At 45.2% G+C, this 17,642-nt stretch overlaps 1 protein-coding gene across 1 annotated transcript in view; it reads left to right on the forward strand.

Annotated features, from left to right (window-relative positions):
- DAB1 (DAB adaptor protein 1) overlaps positions 1-17,642 on the forward strand; it is a 350,013-nt gene that overhangs the window by 307,049 nt on the left and 25,322 nt on the right. Inside the window, exons 11-14 of the mRNA XM_029948917.1 lie at positions 8,142-8,192; positions 8,289-8,336; positions 13,232-13,294; positions 15,571-15,679. Of these exons, the coding sequence (XP_029804777.1) occupies positions 8,142-8,192; positions 8,289-8,336; positions 13,232-13,294; positions 15,571-15,679 (271 nt within the window). The remainder of the gene's footprint in view (positions 1-8,141; positions 8,193-8,288; positions 8,337-13,231; positions 13,295-15,570; positions 15,680-17,642) is intronic.

Here is a 17,642-nt window from a genome sequence, read left to right on the forward strand (position 1 = left end):
TGGGTGCCATCTGGATCACGGGAGTAGCCTCTCCAAGAGACACACACCAGCAAAAAAAGAGATGACTGACTCTCGGAGAAGGTCCCCTGCCCTCCTCCCCACTCGCGCGTTGAGATCCTGTCAGCCTGCTGACAGGAGCCAATTTCACATTACTGTGATTCTAATTCACTCCCTTTTCAAAGTGCTGAACTGATGCCAAACCTTGTTAGGAGTTTTGAAAAATCCTCGAGTTTTTGCTAATGTAGAACTAGAATAATAGATTTTTAAATGGAGATGCAGTAAAGGAAGAGATCATTAAAAACAAGTAATTACAAGCTTTGGGAAATCGTTCCTCTTTGGTGTTCGGTTTTCTCTCTACATCTGTACCTGTGCAGGTGTGTTTGCTCTCCGACAGCCCCTCAAGTACTAAAGCCATCTTGCAACCTAACAAAGGAGTTAACACAAGAAAGGGGACTCCACGTTCTAAAATTCTCCTTGTCAAATATTAGAGCTTTGGGATGAGGTCCCGGGTCAGGACCAGGAAGCTTCTCCAAGTGTAAAATTGTTAAGTCATCACAGAGCTCCCACAGAAACTTACTGGCCAGCATGGTGTTTTCAGCATTTCTTCCTAATGCCCATCACTGGCCTCATTTTGGCTATCACCATACAAATACCTGTACCGTCATCTCTCTCTTTATGATCACTACAACCACCAAATCCCCAATTCCACTGCTGGCTGCCTCCATCTCAAAATGTCAGCTGCCCCCAGTTTCCCGAGCCCCTGAAGATTGGGTCGGATCCCCTGTGCTTCATAATAAAGACAACAGTGGTAGCAGCTACTGGCATGAACCAGGTCGTTACTGTGAGCCAAGCACTATATACTGAAGGCTCTGTGTGTTGCATGTTATCCCATAACACCAATCATTTGATAATTGTCTGCTTTCTTTTCCACCTTCCTCAGATGATATAAGGTCAAGGACTGTGTCTTATCATAGCTGCTCAGTGAATACACGTAGAGTGACTTAGTGACTGGTTGTCACAGTCTGTGACAGACACCACTGGCACAGCTGCACCCCAGACACTGCACCTGCCATTTTGTAGGAATCACACCCTTGTCTTCTCCCCATCATCGCTGTCACCGAGATCAAGCTTACTCAGCTCTGAGTATCTTCTGGCATAATCCACCTTCAGCCTGCAACTTGTGCTACCAGCCTTCCACGTTTTCTCAAGAAAATAATGGCTGTGTTGTTGAAAATCTGGGCATGAAACTGTGGTGTTCCCAACTGAATCCTGAAATAGAGATGGAGAAGGAGAGAAGAAGGGGCATTCGGCGTAAGGATAGAAGGGATGAATGATGGGGCTGAACCCCAGAATGGCCCAGCCTCACCAGTGTTAACACTGGGGGAAGGTGCCGCAGCAGGAGCCTGCTGGGGCTGTGTGTCTGCTGCTCCAGGAAGGCCATGCCACACCTTCAGCTCCTCTGGGTGACTTTGCCCCTTCCCAGGATCAGTGTTAACCAAACCTGTGCAATGGCCAGGCATCTGTCACTTCCCAAGGAAATACCCCATGGTTATCCTCCCTTGCTCCCTCCCTTGGTCCTCCTCCCTTACTTCTCTTCATCTCTTTCCTTTCCCTCCCTTTCCATCTCTCCCTCCACTCTCCCTCCTCTGTGTCCCTCTCCCTCTTCTTCCCTTCCTCCCATTCTTCCTTCCCTTTCTGTAGCTTTGGAAAGGGAACTGACATCCATTGAGATTTTACTCTGCCAGTTACTGTGCTAATTTTATTCATATATATCAACCTTCTTGGTGCTTCCTCTCAGCAAGCCTACATTGGCCTATTTTTCAAAGAGACAACTGAGGTTTGGAGTGAGGAAGGAATTTATTTAAGGAAATGCCAACAATGAAGCAGCAGTTTGAACTGAAAGCTGCTGTTTCAGACATCCCTCTTATCATTCCCCCACGCTGCCTGGCCTAAAAACATCAAACTTCTCACCCTAGAAGTATCTATTATTTTCAAATGCAAGCAGATGGGTTTTCTTAACATTAGATTAAAGTTGGGAAGCCCACGGCTCCAGAGTCCGATTCTGGAGCCCCAACTGTTTGTGCACATTAGCATGGTCGACTAGCTTAGCGCCCCAACTTTCCAGGGGGTCCCCCTTTCTCATGCCACCTGAATGAAGCACTAGCAAGTGCCTCTCACCTCCAGCCCCCATGCTGACTTTCTCCTCGCATAGTCGGTCCATTTCAAACTGAATGTCCGCTGAGGATGAGCAAATGAAGACAATGTGGAACATACACACAATGGATGATTTTTCAGCCTTAATAAAGGACATACTTATATATGTGGCAGGTTGGATGAACCGTGAGGACATTACACTAAGTGAAATAAGCCAATCTCGAAGGACCGATGCTGCATGATACCTCTTATCTGAGGTCTATAAAATGGCCAAACACATAGAGGCAAAGTGTAGAATGGTGGTCGCAAGGGGCTGGGGGCAGGGAAAAGTGAGGAATTGCTATTTAACTGGTGTAAGTTTTATTTATGCAAGATGACAAAGTTCTAGAGCCTGCATTGTGCCAGTAGTTAAAAGTACTGTATTGTACACTCTAGAACTTGTTAAGAAGGTAGATATTATGTTAAGTGTTCCTGCCACAGTAAAAAGAAGTGGGGCGGGGAAGGCTGTTTCAAAGACCAATTTAATTTCTAGGAAACCAGATGTAAATATTCCATTGTTCAAAGATTTACAGATGTCTTAACATTTGGAGGCACTTCCAGGGAAGATGTAACTTCCGTTGTACCCTGCTAAAATGAGCCCCAACTTTGAGTAACCACAGGCAACTTTTTGGTCATTACAGAAACAATTCCTCAAAGCAGCACAATTCCGCTATTAGATTAAGACATTGGGTCCAGAAGACCTTTGGGACGCAAATCTCAATAGGCTTGGAAAATTTTGGCATTAAATGGACTCCATGCTGTTTTAATGATAATGAACCTTCATGGATTTCCTCTTGAAACATCTAGCTCAGTCACAAATATCTAGCTCAGTCAATGAAAAAGTCCTTTACACCGGAAGAAGGCTGCTGTTTGTGCAGAATGCATTTATTTTTGTGGTACCATCTAGACAGTGCAAAGAATTCAGTTCTCCAATAGAATCTTTTCAGTCAGTGCAAAAGTAGGATATTCTTTAAAAGAACAGAAGAGACTGTACAAGGAAGCAATATGTTGAGGATTTAGAAAGTTCTCAGTCATCCAAAAGTTGTCTTTTTAAATATATATTCCCTGGGTGCCTGGAAGGCTCAGTTAAGTGTCTGACTCTTGGCTTCAGTTTAGGTCATTATCTTGTGGTTCATGGGACTGAGCTCTGAATTGGGCTGCACACTGTCAGTGTAGAGCTTGGGATTCTCTTTCCTTCTCTCTCTGACCCTCTCCTGCTTGCAGTGTATACTCTTTCTCTCTCAAGAATAAGTAAATTTAAATAAATAACATATATTTATATTGAGAGAGCTATCTGAACTGTAAATACGGTAGCCACTAGCTACATGTGGCTATTTAAATTGAAATTGATTAAAAATAAATAAGATTTAAGACTCAGTTCATCAGTCATAGTGGCTGTATTTAAAGTGCTCAATAGCCACGTGGAGCTGTGGGCTCCATTGCAGACATAGAACTTTCCATCACACAGAAAGTTCTATGGGACGTTGCTGCTCTTGGGAGAAATCATTTACTAATATCAATTTTTTCATTCCTCATCTCAACTGCACCTCCACCCCCACTTTGTCCTTCATTTGCCAAACAGAGGTTTGTTTGTTTGTTTTGTTTTGTTTTTTGTCTCTCTCTTCCAGGAAGTAGGAAAACAGCTGTTTACTCTTGGCTAAAGGTGATAAAAAGCGAAATTCCTAGATACCACAGCAGGAATTAGTCTTCATTAGCATGTGTCTTCCTTGCTAGATCACTCACTGGGAAAAGGCACTTGCATTTGAATGCCTGGAATCACTAGGTGCCTTAATAGTACCCACTTTGGTGCAGTTACAAATCACTTAGGTTAATCCATTTCTCTTGAGCTTTCTAACTAGATAATTGAATTCAGTCTTTTGCATCTTGCGCCTCAGTTCTGAGTTTAGATCTGGATGCTGTGCACCCTCCCTGTCCCACTCTTACTCCACTCCCAAACTAGAATGATTATGTAATCTTGCTCTGTGCTTCAGGAGAACCAGGACCATGTATTATTCATCTTTGTATCTCCATTGTCTAGCCAGAGTTTGGCAAGTGCAAAGCACCCAGTGAATGTTTGTTGAAGAAATTAATCAATTACATAATCAATCAAGATGTCTTCTGTTTTCTCAGTAGGACTTTCACTAATTATTCCTACAGAGAGTTCATTCCCCAGCAGAGTGATTTCCCAAGTCCGACTGCGCATTAGAGTCACCAGGGGATCTCTTAGAACCTACTGATGCCAGGGTCCCACCCAGACCATTACAATCCAAATCTTCAATGGCGGGGCTCAGACATCATCAGTACTTTGGTGAAAGCTCCCTTAAAGGATTACATTGTGCAGCCATGGGTGAGAACCACACAAGGTTCTGATTTGGCAGCCATAAATATATTTGCATCCTTTTTGATGTGTTCCCCCACGTCCCATCTCATCCACTGTCATGTTTGCTGTAAGATTAACCTGAGTCCGATCTTAATAGTTACTTTACTCAGTTATGGGACAGCAGTGTCCTCACTGATCCCAACAGGGACTCTGGGAAGATAGACTCCTAATGGAGGCTTTATTCTAGTGTCTTCATGAAGATTCAGCCTAGAACTGTCTTGAAACAACACAAGAGAGCCTCTTCTGTTCACTCCTCACTGGAAGTGTGTGTTGTCAGTAAATGTGATGTTGTATTGAGCTTGAAAAGCAGAATACAAAGCTTCATGCATGCCATCATCATAAGTGTGAGAAACGTATCTACAAGGGGGAAGAGGACTTGAAGATGAATGAATGAAAAACCTAATAGTAATTGTGGGTAAGGCAAGCTGGGGGTTGGGGAGATGAGGGCATGGACTCCAGGTCCTGCTATGAATCTCAACAGGGCGGACGTACTCTGGGGGCAGGATCTCGCCCCTGGCTGGACACAAGGCACTGGGTGTTCCTGAGGTTTGCCCCAGATGGGAGGAAAGAGGTCCAAGGAATGACTGAGCCAGGATCACAAGAAGGTTGCTTGTGGTGACAAGGAGAGGAGGATGATCAGGCAAGACTATGGCCAGAAAGGAGATGCAACGAAGAAGACAGGGTCTCAGTTTTCTTCCTCTGTTATTTAGACTGAATAATTTCTATTGGTCTATCCAACAAGCTTTAACATTTTGGTTATTGTGTGTTTTCATTCTAAAATTTACATCTGGATATCCTTTATCCTTTCTCTTTCCCTGCTAAGACTTTCTATCTCTCCATTCATTTCAAGAGTGCTCTCCCTTCATTCTTGAAATACTTTATAATAGCTGCGGAAAGTCCTTGCCAGAAAATGCCAACGTCCTGAGGGGTTCAGGACGAGGGCCAAAAAGTGTGGGGCATCCTTTTACATGGGATCTGGTGTGTGCTCTCAGGCAGGGGTACTTTCTAATGAAGGGCCTCCCGTTAGATTGTTTTTCTTCTTCTTCCATTTTCCAAATGTCATATTGTTTCCTAACATTAAAAAAAAATGTGTGCCTCTGCATTCCAAAAAATGGGCCAAATGACACAGGATGTGAAGACATCATAAGAGCTACTATTTATTGAACATCTGCTATGTGCCAAGCACCAAACGAGACCTCACACACACACACACACACACACACACACACACACACACCTCAAGTAATCCTCTCGATAAACCTGAGGCAATGTTAGCATTGTCATCTGCACTTTAAGGATGAGAAAACTGAGGCTGACTGGCTTGTCCAGGACCACAGCCCACGTGTGGCATGGCCGGGGCTCAGTCCACATCTGTGTGACTCCTGAAAGATGCCTCTGCTCATGCACCCAGCCCAAGCTTCGGCTAAATGGATGGAAGCAGCCTCCTCACACCTCACCAAAAGCCACCTCTTCTGTCACCAGGAAAGTGACGGACTCACACCAGCGCTGGTTATCCTCACACATTTTCATTATATGGTGGGGGTTTTATGAGAGTCTACCACAGGCTGTTTTTCAAATTTATTTAATTCATCCATCATGCTCTGAAGCCATTTGCTTTTTTATATTGGACAGATGTAATGAGATTTTGGACACTAAAAAATGTTTTTATTAAAAGTTATGACCCAGAGCTAGTTGGTAGGGGCTGTGCCATAAATCCCTAGGAGAGTGTGCATTTATAAAGGATGTAGCGACGTAACCTTAACCTTTTAGGCCACACCACAGATTACAGGATCACTTAGGCTAATACTGTCTCACTACCTCTCTCCACCTCTGGCCAAATAGAATCATCCTCATCATAATTTATGTGGTTATCTGATGTGGTTGCCCTTCTCGTCTTTGCCACAGTTGACCTCTAGCAAGCCAGGGCCTGGTGGAAGCAGGTGGCTGAGGACAGAATTGGTGGTGGCTGAGGTAGGCACGGCTACATTGGGTCTCCTGCTCCGCTGCCCTCTGACTGGGGCTGACTAATGTCTGCAGACAGGGTGGAGGTGATTATGGAGGATGGTTTCTCCACTCCTTCATTGCCAACAGGAAGTTTCCCTCAAAAGCGGGAAATGATGCAGTTCTTTCTCTTCGTGCATAATAACTCCATTTCGGTGTTAATATTGTCAGGTTTCTATTAATGCTTCACTACTTGGATATCATCCAAAACATAATTAGCTTGTACCTATTGACCAAAACGTGACTAAAAACATGAATATAATAGATATTATGTATATTATCTATAATATATATTATCACTGCAACTTTGGTAATTAACATTTGTTAAGCAGAGCACCAAGGTATCAGGCAGTGAGAGGACAACAAAAGACTAAAACAAATTGTACTAGAGAAGTTGAGTATTCACAGGTCCTGGAGGAGGTACATAGCATACCTTAGGAGGTCACTTGGGCAAGGTCAAGCAAGGCAGGGGGCAGGTAGAGAAAGCAGGGCAGGACCAAAGATGCATGCCTTTATTAGGACCCACAATGAGGTACTTTGGGCTCCCTGGTTGAAGCCCACATTCGTCCATTCACACCAAAAAAGGCATGGTTTTGGTAAGCTCCACAGGGGCCTTAGCTATGGGGCACACAGCAGGGAGGCTCTGGGAAGCCAGAGAGACTGCCAACCACAAGGCTACTGGGGGAGTCATTCCAGGAGCTTAGAATTGTGACTCTGCAGGTTTATCTCGAGCCTGCCTCATAGCCTCATGGGAGGGGCTAGTGTCGGTTCAAGGCCCCTGCAGTTTTCTGAGTCCCATAAATGGGTGCCATTGCAGCAGTATGGAGTGGTTTAGCAAAATTCTCAGTTATCACAAACAGTAAAATGAGAAAGTTAAAAAAACGATCAGATTTTGTCACTGGCCAGCTACTTATAAAACATGCATGCATTTCTATATTCTTGAGCATGGCTATGTGCTGGCTTCTCTGTGAGCAGCCAGGATTCAGGAATAAATACAGCCCAGTCTCTGCTCCGGGAAGCACAATGATCTCCCATCCCTCTGAAGATTTTGAACTCAGAGGATCAGGGAAAGCTTCATGGAAGAGGTGGCCCTCCAGCTGTGCCTGAGGAACTTGGTGCTTTGAGCTTGCAGAGATGAGAAAAAGAACATGTCAAGCAGAGGGGACAGCATGCAGCAGGGCACTTACAAAACCAGCTAGTCACAGACTGCTCCAAAGAGTTATGAGTTTGGCTAAATCACATGTTGTTTTTTTTTAATTTGTAAAACCCACATCTCGAGTGTAAACATCATGCTCTTATCTGCTGCCCCTGTGGAGGCTGACTGGGTAATATCTGTAGTTGCAAGAAGATAGGCTTTAAACCTACAGACTTACCCTCCTGCATTTCCTAATCAGGCCCATGTTTTATCATCTGCTTCTGCTGGGAACACACCCCAGGGCTCTCCTAGTGCACTGGCAACAGCTCCCGCCTAGTGTGAACCGTCCATGCCGTCATCCTTACACTCATAAACCCATGCCATTTGTGTGTCATGCTCTTCATCCTCATCCATCATCCCTTACACTTTCAGAACGGCCATCCATTTGAGGATTTTGAAGAACGGTTTGCTGCGGCCACCCCGGTAAGGACAAGAGGGCCCTGCCCTGCCCGATTAACCATTTCACATCATCATCCCATTGTTCGTTTCATGCTCATAAGTCATGCCTTGTGGTTACAGAACAGAAACCTGCCGACGGACTTTGATGAGATTTTAGAGGCAACAAAGGTAAGGCCTCCGGGCTCTTGTTAAATGAAGGTCATTCTGGTCATCCCCATGCCTTCCATATTCTCACCCAGCCTGCGTCAGTGGCAGGTGCCAGCTCCCCTCCGGTGGGTGTCTAGACTAATGTTCACAGGCAGATCATTGGTGAGCCCCATGATGAGGTCAGATAGCAAGTGTATATTTATACGTGTGTGTGTTGGAGAGGAACTGACACCCTCTTGTTTGCATTCAACAAATACTTTTCAAGCTCCCAGCATGTCCCAGGAACTCTGATGGATACTAGAGAGTCAGCAGAAGGACGCAGACTCTGACCTCAAGTTGCTCCCACTGTGAACAGTGCAACATGGCCCAGTATAGGAAAGATGGGGCAGGTTAGCCTAGTGTAGTGTAGAATACCATAGTATACCAGGGGTCAGGCATATAAACAGGATGCACAAGGTCACCCACATGAATAGAAACCAGGCAAGGCAGCTGTTCAGTTGGTACACCCTGGACTAGAGGCGCTGGTTTGCTGCCAGTTTTGTTCAAATTGGTTGATACACAGGCCAGTGGATATTATCAACCCTGAGAATAGGGTGTTTGGGAGATCTGTGAGACAGGGTCCTCAACCTTGGCTGTCAATTAGAATCACCAGGAGAGCCTTTATTTTATTTTTATTGTAAAAAATTTTTTTAAGTTTATTTATCTTTGAGAGAGAGAGCGAGAGAGCGAGCATGAGTAGGGGAGGAACAGAGAGAGGGGGAGATGCAGAATCTGAAGCAGGCTCCAGGCTCTGAGCTGTCAGCACAGAGCCTGACACGGGGCTCAGACTCACAAAACGTGAGATCATGACCTGAACCGAAGTCGAACGCTTAACCAACTGAGCCACCCAGATGCCCCAACCAGGAGAGTTGGGACCAGGAGAGTCCCAGTTACGAGGCTGTTCTTCAACTAATTCAGAATCTCTAGGGGTAGGAGTATTTCCCCCCAGGTGCATCCAAGGTTGAGAATCCCTGACCTAAGAATGTTATATAAGCTTTTCTGGATGAGGGGATGGGGTGCAAATTGAGTTAGGAAGTACTTCCTAGAAAAAGAAGAATCCTCTAATTTGTGTCCTGAAGGATGGATGAGAAAAGCAATTGGGGAAGCAGTGAATGTTCTTGGTAAAAGGAAGAGCATGTGCAAAGGGCCTGAGATGGCCCTTTTGTGACCCTGTGTCTGCCATCTCCATCACACTGCCCTGATTTTGTCTATAGGTTTGTCTTTCCATAAAACCACCAGCCCATGAGAATAGGGAAGGGAGCAGGCCCTATCCTCTGCTCTCAGCACAGCAGCTGATGAACAGTAGGGGCTCCATACTTCCTCCATGAAGGGGCTCCTGATGCCAAAACATAAGGAGTGTGTCTGTGAGAATGTGTTTTGGGGGTCAGCCAAGGACATCTCGGCCTTCATCAATGGCGCTTTCAGAATCTGTCTGCAGGAGAAGCCTAGGAGTCTGCTTGCAGCCGTCTAGTTGAAAGAGGGACCAGGGGACTCATCTTGAAACAGCAGTGGCACAGCACTCTACATACTGTTTGGAAACCATCACTTGTTCATATCAAAGAATGGCTGTGGAGTAGCTGGCCAAGGGGTTTCCTCAACGACCGAGTTATCTTTATCCCCTTCACTGGGCTTGGCTGCTTCCAGTGTCACTCTGCTTACCCTGGAAAATACTCGGGACCTAAAGAAGGCAGGATCTGACATTGCCAGTCACATCTCTTCCTGAAGATGTCTAAAGTGCTGGTGATGGGAAGGGGAATAGCATCTTGAGTTGGCCTTCTGGTTGAGCCCTTGAGGTGGATGTCCATCATGGCAGACCTTTTAGGAACCCTGGCTTCTGGTTAGAGAATACTGTGGCCACACTCCCATTGTCTCGGAATGCTAACTGGGGCTTGTGAAATGACAGACAAATGTATTACATGGCCTGTGGGTCAAGCCCAGCTTCTTTTAACTCCTAGATCATAGATGAGTCATGTCACCTCCTGGTCCCCGTTCACGTGCAAAGTGTAACAACATGGGACTCAGTGAGCATCAAACATAAGGATGATGTATTGGAAAATGTATTGTAAACTGTAAAATGTTTTACAAATGTGAATGGTTAGTTTTAATTCTCTTGAGGTCGTTAAAATGATTAATTACAACAATATTATCAGATGGAACACGATTTGTTAGGTTACAGACAAAAGCACTGGGGCTGACGTGGGGGTGGGGTGTGCGTGTGAAAACAGATATTATTACAGGTTCCCAATCACATAGGGTTATTAGAATTATTTTTAATTTTATGGCCATAAGAATCTCCCTTTTCTATAAAATTTAATTAACTCAATATCTATTTAAACAGCAAATCCAATGGAATGAAATAACAATCTGTGTTTTATGCCCCTGCATGTTTTTCTCGTTTAATCCTTGAGTGAAAATCATCTGGTAAGAGGAAAGTCTATATCTCAAGAATGAAGGTTATTTTAAAAGTTGTGCTTAAGGAGAAAATTAGCCAATAAATTATATTTATGATGTTAGTAAAAGTGTGCCATGAGTTCAAACGCATTTGAAATGTAAATTGTGTGACTTAATTATTAACTTCATTTTATTATTTTCCTACCACTGAAAATAGTTGTAGGCCATTTTAAAAGCATTGAGTCCCAATTGCAGGGAAGCCTAGAAGCTTCATTTGAATTGGTTAAATAGAAGTATTCCTTTTATGAATCTGGGAGGGAACTTAAGGATTGGCATAGTTTCACCAAGCGCCGTAAAATACTATAAACACGCGAAAGGCTCTTTCCCGAAGACAAGCAGGTGTCTAGGGTCTGGCCAGGTCTGGTCCCACCGTGACCTTATGCTGTCCTGTCCACTTCACTGACCTTGTCCCTGCTCCTCTCCACCTTCATGCTCCGTACAAATTGCTTTGCTCCCACCTGCTCCCACCTTCCAGACATCTTCCTTTCTGCTCATATGCTTTCACCTGCCTGGATTATCCTTCCTCTTGTTTGCCCGGCTAACTACTCCTCTTCAGCATTCAGATCGGGTCTGTTCCCTTTAGAAAACCCTTCTTAAGCTTCTTTGCCAAAAGCTGGCTGATTCCCTTTCTCTGTTCTCCCATAGAGACCCCTGTTGCCGTCCCTGCCACACTGCCTTGAAATTATCTCTGGATCATCCCACCAGACTGCAAGCTGCCTACAGTCTGGGACTTGGCATTTCTCATTATTCTGTTCATAGCTCTCAGCGCCCAACAGGTGTTCAGGGTATATGAACGGAGCATCATGTAGTTGGGAGGGAGATGAGTGTGTGTGTAGGGCCCTACTGTGTGCCCAGCACCATCATTCTTTCTGAAAGCTTAAAGGGGGGAATTGCAAGTACATTAACCAACCTAAGTTGTTTCAGCAAAAAGAACCTTTTGTACCTTTTTTTAAAAAAATCTTTATTTTAGAAAGAGAGAGAGTGAGCGAGCAAGTGGGGGAGGAACAGAAAGAGCGGGAGACAAAGAATCTGAAGCAGGCTCTGGGCTCTGAGATGTCAGCACATAGCCCAACACGGGGCTCGAGCCCACGAACTGCAAGACCATGACCCAAGCCGAGTCTGATGGGTTGCTTAACTGGCTGAGCCACCCAGGCACCCCCTTATACCTTTTTAACCAGGCTTAGACAGACTCAAAAGAAAGTCTTGCAAATAGTATTGTCAATAAATCTGCAAAGGAGATCATCCCCACCATCCAGATGAGGGAACTATACCTCAGTGCAGTTGTAGAGGTTGGAAGTGAATACGTCTCCAGATATGGGACCTTGCTCAGTGCCCAGAGCTCACTCACTTGTCAGTAGGAGAGAATAATCCTTTTTTTGTACCTAATGTAGAGATCTAGCCATGCCTGGGTACAAACGAATTCAAGTGCAGTTTTCTGCAGGCAGGCAGGCAGACTCTCCCTGTCCTTTCTGTTGAGTGACATTCTTAGGTCCCCCAGTCACTATCACTTAAAATCCAGAGATGAGCCAGAAGAGATTTTCCTCAGTGGGCAGGTTTTGCACAGAGTGTATGATTATGTACTTTAAGGCAGGCCATTTGGTTCCTGGCCACAGACTCCCTACGGTCTCTGGAGCTGGAAGTGTATGCAGATTAATTTCTAAGCATATCTTAAAGGGTTTCTTGTGCTGCTATGGCTGGCCTTGCTCAGACACTCAGTGTGATGGATGGGGAGATAGATGATACAGCGTCTGCAGTGATGGAGTTCCTAGCAATGATTAATAGTGTATATACTGGGCTGTTTTTGATGCCCTTCCTGGTATTAAATGATATGTTTTCTTTTCTTCCAACTACATTTTTTATCCTAAAGACTGACTCTCTCAGGGACTGTCATTTGACTGCATGCTTTATATGCAGAAAATTCAAGTCCTAGCCCTGGGTGACCTTGGGGTCACATCTGTGAGACTCAGTTGATTCATCTGTAAAAATGGGGATGATGATTTGTACCTCTCAGCTTAGTGTTTTAGGGAACATTTGCTGGGAAGTGGCCTTAAAGTCATGCTCACTATACTTAGCACATGGAAGGCACTTTGTACGTGTGAGTGCACTCCTAAACACAGCCAGTGAGGGGACCGCCTTCTTGTCTTTATCTCCTAGAGAAGAAAGATGGCATTGCACTTGATGGGAGGTCAACATGAAGCGGTATTACTGGTTATGGGAGGTGCTAAGCCTGAATCTCCTTAACTAAGCCCAGATAAACTGCCAGATACCCTGAAGCAGGAATTGATTCTGGCTACATCCAGACATTGTCTTTAGGGTCCTGAGGTATTGTAGTGACCAGCTGGACTTTGTGTTTATAGAGCCATGATGAAAAAATCAAGAGCATTGGCTTCCCTTGTGGTGACATCATTCTCTTTTTGTCTTTCCAGGCTGTGACCCAACTAGAACTTTTTGGGGACATGTCCACCCCTCCTGATATAACCTCTCCCCCCGTAAGTATGCACAGCCACTTAGCCCTGTGTCCCTTCCTTTCCCTTCCCTTCTTCAGCTCCATGCTGACAAGAATATGGGCTTTGGGTAAAAGAGGACCACTGGTGGGTTTCAGCTCTGATTCTTTCTAGCTGTGCAGTTTGGGAAAATTAGCAATTCTAAACCTCAATTTCCTCTGCTGCTTCTTAAAGGAATTATGATACATGCTTCTTTTTTGAGAAATAACCATGCAGCATTAGCAATTTCAAGATTCCCCGTGGGTACTTGCTGTTCTGCTAGGCAGTGGAGAAAGACATCCGCGTTATGAGGTCCCTGCCTGCAGGGAGCACATGCTCTAGTTGGGAATACGGGCAGGAAACTCAACAGGATGCGCACAGGGAGGCATTGTTCAGAGCCCACACTGCCAGGTGGTCAGCCCGGTAAAAGAGCACCTTCTCCCCTGGCCCTTTCTGCCTTTTCCCGTCTCCTCCTTTATCCACTCTCCCTCTTATTTTTGTTTCTCCTCCCCTCCACTTGCCTCCTGCTTTCTAGCCTCACTGAGCTTCTCATGAAGCTTTGGATTCCCAGCTTTAGTTTCAGCCAGGGTGTGTGTCCCTTTGATTGTCTCTGCTTACAAAGGGACAGAAATTGCAAGGAAGCCTAATTTGAAAATGAAAAGAAGAAAAAGAGGAATGAAAACCTAAGCATACCAGTGCTTTAAGAACCAATTATATTCAAAGGCATCCCTGTGGCCATAGCAAAAAAACAGAGCCTAGACAGACCCCCCTCCAGGACCTCCCCTGCCTGGTCCCCAGAGAGCAGTCTGCCGCCCTCTGCAGCTGCACCAGTGAAAGCCACTGGGAGGGGTTGTGCAGGCGGAGGGAGGGAGGGTGCTACGGTTCATTGGCGAGATGCGCCTCAGAGAAGAGGCTGTACCCTCACGATGGCACGAGACCCTGCTGCCCACAGCTGCCGCCTGGGACTCTAGACACGGCTGCCTTGCTCCTAACACCTGATGTCCAGAGCAGCCATGACAGCGGGGACAGCAGCTCCTGTCTCCAGGGAGGCAGTCTCTTCCTCTCCTCCACCCCAGGAGGAACAGCTGCATCTTGGGCACTTAGAGACTCAAGCTGTGGAGCTAGAAAGGTCTGAAGAGATCTCTAACCTCCCTTCATTTTGCAGATGAGGAAACTGAGGCCCAGACAGGACATGTGTCATGTGGGGGAGACAGCAGGGCAGTGATTATGTTCAGAAGTGCTTAACAGCAGCTCATGGCTATGTTTCTGGCCCTGAACCCAAGTGCATTCCAAATGGGTATTTAAAAATCCTCAGAACAATGCCATTCCTCCCCAAGGCTGCTGGTGTAAAAATGGCCTTGTCTAATTGCCTCGGTTTCAGGATTAATTGCTTGCCCCAGTCTATTCCAAGGGGAAAAGAAAAATAAGTATAATATGGTCTAGAATAGACATACTTTGTAGGCAAAAGGCTGTGGTAAATGGGCGTGGACCTTTAAGAACCCGAGGGCCGATGCTTTGCTTTCAGTAACCCTCGATACCCCTTTGATTTATTTGATTTATGTCAGCACACCTCACCATACCCAGCAGCTCATGCACCAGACCTCTTTCAGATGCCAGCATAGGCTGGGCACTTGAGCATGTACAGCTCCTTAGGCATTGGGTTTTGTTTTTTGTATTTTGTTTATTGTCTTCTTGAAAATCTTTACTTCTCTTTGCAAGTGAAGATTCAGGCACAATTCTGGAAAGGCACTAGGATACAAGAATCTCTACTCCAGTCACTAAGCTTGATTGTTTATTTGAAGCTGTTTATTTACCATGCATGAAGTGATAAGCCCCGAACAAGGCACATGGTAGGTCCGGAGTGAGTGTGCCAACTTAAATTGACCACCTCTAAAGGATGAAAGCCAGATCTTACGGAATAATTTGATGGCCCATGAATACCCTCAAAGCGGCAGGGCTGAAACTAAAGGGTCGTGGTATTGACCACTGTTTGCTGAGCACCTGCTTTTATTGCTTCATCATGGAACTGAGTGATTTAAACACATGGTCTCACTTACTTATCACAGCTGCTCTAAAGGTAGGTATCATTGTTCCTGTTCTGTGGTTGGTATTTATAACCACCTCATGGTCTGCACACCACACACGTGGCTTGGACTGTGGCTTTCTTCTGCAGCATCTCCTGCCCCTTACTTTTTGCACCTGCTGCTTCCCATCCTTGATGACCACTGCACCAGGGTTCTGGGGAGCCTCACGAACCCTCTGCCTCTCTCTCTGTCTGACAGACTCCTGCAACTCCAGGTGATGCCTTTATCCCGTCTTCATCTCAGACACTCCCGGCAAGTGCAGACATGTTTAGTTCTGTACCTTTTGGCACTGCTGCTGTACCCTCAGGTAAGCTGTCTTCCACCTGCTTCCTTTCCTCCAGCCTCCACTCATCGAAAAAGAGAAAGGGTTGACGTGAACCAGCTGCCAGATCATGCAAGAACATCTGCGGAACCACCAGTCTCTCTAGGCTACACCTAGAGGCTGCCAGTGGGGGGCGAGGGAGTGTTTACAAATCTGTAGTGTGCTGTAGGCAAATTCAGTGATGTCTTTCCCTGGAAAAGTCAAGAGTCTAGGTTATTCAAGTATATAGCGTTAGGGAGCCCACCACACACAGAGTCATGCAAATCGGTACAAGTTCATTTCCTCCTATCCATCTCAGCCAGGAGGAGGAAAGTGGAGGGATATTAGCTCTCCATAGACCTCTTGAGATCTGATTGATAGAAGGTGTCTGCCTCCTTTGGTAGAGACTCAGGAACTGGGAGGTTCTCCATGCATACGGGGCACTGAGGGGACAGGGCAAACTGCCAAAAGTGAATTGGGACGGTGATGGAGCTCTTAGTGATTTCGAAAGTATTTGTTTTGTTTTCCAAGCATTCTTTAAAATATACATACTGCTTTTACAACAGCATAAAATATATACATATACACACATATATATAATAACCGAAATACACATATATATGTATAGTAACAGTATTGCAGGTAAGGTACAAACTGGTGGGATCTCAGACATCGTGTTTCCATGGCAACAGGCACTCCATGTAGCCAGGCCGCTATACTTGAATGTGGCCAGGGGTGGTATTTTGCTCTTTACATACATGAGAGCCTTAAAGACTTTTTTCCTTTCTTTCGCTACGTATTTGACATCTGGGTGGCTTCATCTTTCTATTTCATTCTTAGATACAGCAAATAGAGCCTGAATATGTCCAAATACAAGTCTTCTTACAGTTTTTCTGTAAATAATTTTAATTATATAGTGTTAGAAACAGATTCTTGCCCCTGAATATGGACTTTGCTGCTATTCAAAGTGAAGTAAAAATTCGTAGTCTGTTCTGAAATAGTTAGTTATTCCCCATAAGCCCAGAAATTGTTGTGTGAACTTTTCAGAAGCAGCAGAAATTGTCAGCTGTTATAACTTAAAATTTAGAATCTGGAAGTAACCCAGAAATTTATTGAATTGATAAGCTTCCCAATCACATCTTTTTTATTCCTCTCTAAAATGGGACCATGGTGATAACTAGTTTTCCTTACCTCAAATAGAAATTAAAATTTCCTTGGGATTAGTGTAATAGAGTGTGTCATTTTAAATAAGAATAAAAGTTTTCCATGAGAAATATATCACCTTCCTGTGTCGAGAATGCCCATGCTTGGTCCTCACTCTGTGATCCATGAGGATGTACTGGGACAGGTAATGGGGACTTTAGGCCCCAAACTTAACAAACCGACAGACGTGTTCATTCCACAAACATTCCCTGAGTGCTCACCTGACCCAGGCCCAGTTCTAGGTGCCTGGGGCGTGTCAGGGAATACAACAGACACAGGTCCTTCCCGCAGAGAACTTCCTTTCTATTGTGGAAACAGGCAACAACTTAAGAATAGGTCATTTTTGTAGTATGTTCAAAAATGCTAAGTGGTACAGGCAGAAGAAAATACTGAGTGACATGTGGGAGCTTTGGTGCACGTGGAGAGCACGTGTGATTGGAGGTTGTGGTCAGGTGGGGCTCATGCACAGGTGAGGTGTGAGCAGACGAGAAGGCGTGAGGGAGGAAGGCAAGCAGGGGTCAGGGTGAAGAGGACTCTAGACCAGGAGTCTCCATTCCCCTGTTGTAAGTGAGAGTGGGGATAGGATGCGATCACACATCTTCTGTCCTAATGTTTCCATAAAAGCACTGAGGACCTTCCCGGGCCAGGCACAGGACTGTGCTGGCCTTCTCCTGAGCCTGCGTCAGATTAGGGCTTTGAAGCCCTGGGTTTTGAACTTGCTAAGTGACCAGTCATGTTGCAAACTATGGACAAGCCACTTCACATC

Source organism: Suricata suricatta, chromosome 8 (genome assembly GCF_006229205.1).
Source record: "Suricata suricatta isolate VVHF042 chromosome 8, meerkat_22Aug2017_6uvM2_HiC, whole genome shotgun sequence".
Classification (NCBI taxonomy): Eukaryota; Metazoa; Chordata; class Mammalia; order Carnivora; family Herpestidae; genus Suricata; species Suricata suricatta.